Source organism: Charadrius vociferus, unplaced genomic scaffold (assembly GCF_000708025.1).
Source record: "Charadrius vociferus isolate BGI_N301 unplaced genomic scaffold, ASM70802v2 scaffold37, whole genome shotgun sequence".
NCBI classification, from domain to species: domain Eukaryota; kingdom Metazoa; phylum Chordata; class Aves; order Charadriiformes; family Charadriidae; genus Charadrius; species Charadrius vociferus.
Genome location: NW_009649457.1, coordinates 591,904 through 594,360, shown reverse-complemented (window position 1 = coordinate 594,360; position 2,457 = coordinate 591,904). Strand labels below are relative to the sequence as shown.

The 2,457-nt window shown below is 58.4% G+C and overlaps 1 protein-coding gene across 1 annotated transcript in view; it reads right to left on the bottom strand.

Moving 5' to 3' along the window:
* Positions 1-290: 290 nt before the first annotated feature.
* The window catches only part of FANCG (Fanconi anemia, complementation group G), an 11,485-nt gene continuing 9,318 nt past the window's right edge, over positions 291-2,457 (bottom strand). Inside the window, 4 exon segments of the mRNA XM_009889744.1 lie at positions 291-390; positions 677-797; positions 1,670-1,807; positions 2,398-2,457. The exon segment at positions 2,398-2,457 is cut by the window's right edge and continues 28 nt beyond it. Of these exon segments, the coding sequence (XP_009888046.1) occupies positions 291-390; positions 677-797; positions 1,670-1,807; positions 2,398-2,457 (419 nt within the window).

Genomic DNA, 2,457 nt, shown 5'->3' with positions numbered 1-2,457 from the left:
CGGCGGGGCTCCAGGCGTGGCCACAGCCGCGGGGCAGAGGCGGGAGCTGAGTATGTCCCACGCACCCAGCGCACAGCCCAGGGGCTGATGGCAGCTGCAGGCAGCGTGACCCTCTGGAAAAAGGGCACAGAAAAAAAAACGAAAAAAAAAACCCAAACAACCGTTAAATGGAGCTGAGGGTTTTATTAGAAAAAGGGGATGTGCTCTGTGCCAGTCCTTTGGGAATCCCACTTCATCCAGGAGCGGTTCTGGCCTTAAAAGTACGGCGTGGGGAGGTGGGCAGAGTTAGCTCATGGGGTCCCGAGGTAATCCCGTATGCTCCTGGCAAGAGACTCTCCGTGTGGGAACGCCGCCTGCTTCAGACAGGAGGCCAGGTACAAAGGGACGGGCCTGCAGGAGAGGGCAGCGCTGCAGCCAAACCGGTGGTGGCATTCCCCCGCTGCCATCCCACGAGGAATTTCACTCCCGGTGCGCTGCACAGAGCCCCCAGCGCTGCCCCCCACCCCCATTTAGCTCCGTGTTTCCGGGGAGCCCTGCAGAGCCGCTGCCCGTGGTTCTCTCGGAGCAGAGGCGGAAGGAAGAAGCTCCTCAGACACATCTGAGCTGCAGGGGCAGTCCTGCCCACACAGGATCTGGTGTACGAGACCACTGAGATCCCACCCATCCTTCTACACACCTTCCTTGCCCATCCTCCACGGGGGAGCTCTGGGAGAACTTCTGCCAGTGAGCTGCCGCCTCCTGCTTTCGGTCCAGTTTCCAGAGGGCCTGCACCAGGTAGGGAGCAGCAGTTGGGTCACCTGCAAGACACAAAGGGAGATTCAGCCCTCAGCAGGGGAGGAGCAGGTCCCCAGCGCTGGCTGTGGGTTGCAGGGTGTTGCAAAAGAAGCTTGGGAGCCAGGTGAAGGAGGTGAGCCTGAGGTGGTGCAATGGGGAGGAGACCATCCTGGCTGTGTCACGAGCTCTAATTAAGCCTGGGGCTGGCAGCCAAGGTGGATGGCATCAGCCCTGCGGCACAGCCAGCCGCACCTCTGTTTTTCAGCACACGTTGGGGTTTTCCTTGCAGGCAGATCTGCACCCACTCCAGAAGGGAGGGAGTCGTGGTCAGGACCGGGACCAGCAGGTTTGCCCGATCCCAGTGAAACTCGCAGCCCTGCAGCATGGCTGGAGAGCTGAACAGGGGAGGTCACCCCTGGGAGCAACACCGGCCATGCCTCAGTTGTGCTCGGGACACATGCAACTCCCCACTCTGCTCCCCGCTCCCCTGACAGGCCTCTGGGCTGCGAGGCACAGACACACCGCTTCCTAGGATGAAGGGAGACCCCAGCTGCTCTGTTCTGGGAAAGGAGACCCTCTCTGGGAGAAAGCTGGCTGTACCAGACTGGGTTTGGGCAGGAAAAGAATCTTCCAAGCTGCCTCAGGGCACAGGTTGTGGGCAGGGTTCTGATATACTCCTCTGACAATAGGTTTGGTCTGCTTCTCCAGGGTGGTGGGATGACGAGGCCTCAGAGAAGCATCTCAAGTACATAACATTGCTAGTAGCCCTACTGTAGTCCGTGACATCCAGATAAGTGTGATCTAAAGCATAAGACCTTTCTGCTGAATACAGCAAAGCAGCCCAGGACAAACTGGTGGAAATCGCCTCCATTCCACTCCAAAATGAAGCTCTTACCTGGCGAAATCTGCAAACCATGCTGGAAATCCAACAAGGCTTCCTTGTGCCTCCCCAGCTCCAGGAACTGCATACCTCTCCCAATGAGGGAGAGCAACCTGATCTTCTGGAGCACCTCCACTTCTTGCAGCAGATTCTCTGGCACAGAAAGACACATGGACCTGGAGACAGCATCCTCCAGACATTCCCTCCCTCATCCCAGCAGCCTGAGCCTGGCTAGCAGTTGGGATAGGCCAAACATTTACTTGGGCTGCTCATCTTCCAGCTACCCGAGCCCCTGGTGGTAGAGCTCAGCCTCTCCACCAGGTCGGGAGAGGCCGGGAGGTGGCAGAGGGTGATGGCGAAGAACGCCAAGAGCTTGGTACATTACATGGCTGTGGTGAACAGTGACCTCTGCAGCAGCCTGGCCTTTGGCTGCTCATCTACACAACTAGTACAGGTCTCTTCCCTAAAATCTGGATTTGAGAAGCTTCATGGTTCCCAACCCGTTTAACTGTCACCCGGACAGCAGGAAAGGAGGCAGAGCCGAGGCCAAATCCAGCTCCAACCAAAACCAGCGTGTCCCTTCAGCAGCTCTGGGATGGCACAGAGCTCAGCATGCTGGGACAACCGTCTCCTGCCAGAGGTGACGCTGAGCCCAGCGCCTTGCTTCTGTACCCACTGCTGCCAAGCACACAGATCCTGACCCAACCAGGCTCCGCACAGGTCCCAGCTGTGCAGGGTCCTACCTGTCGGTTCAACGCCAGACCCGTAAAGCTGGACTCGCAAGAGATCGCCGAGGCACCTGC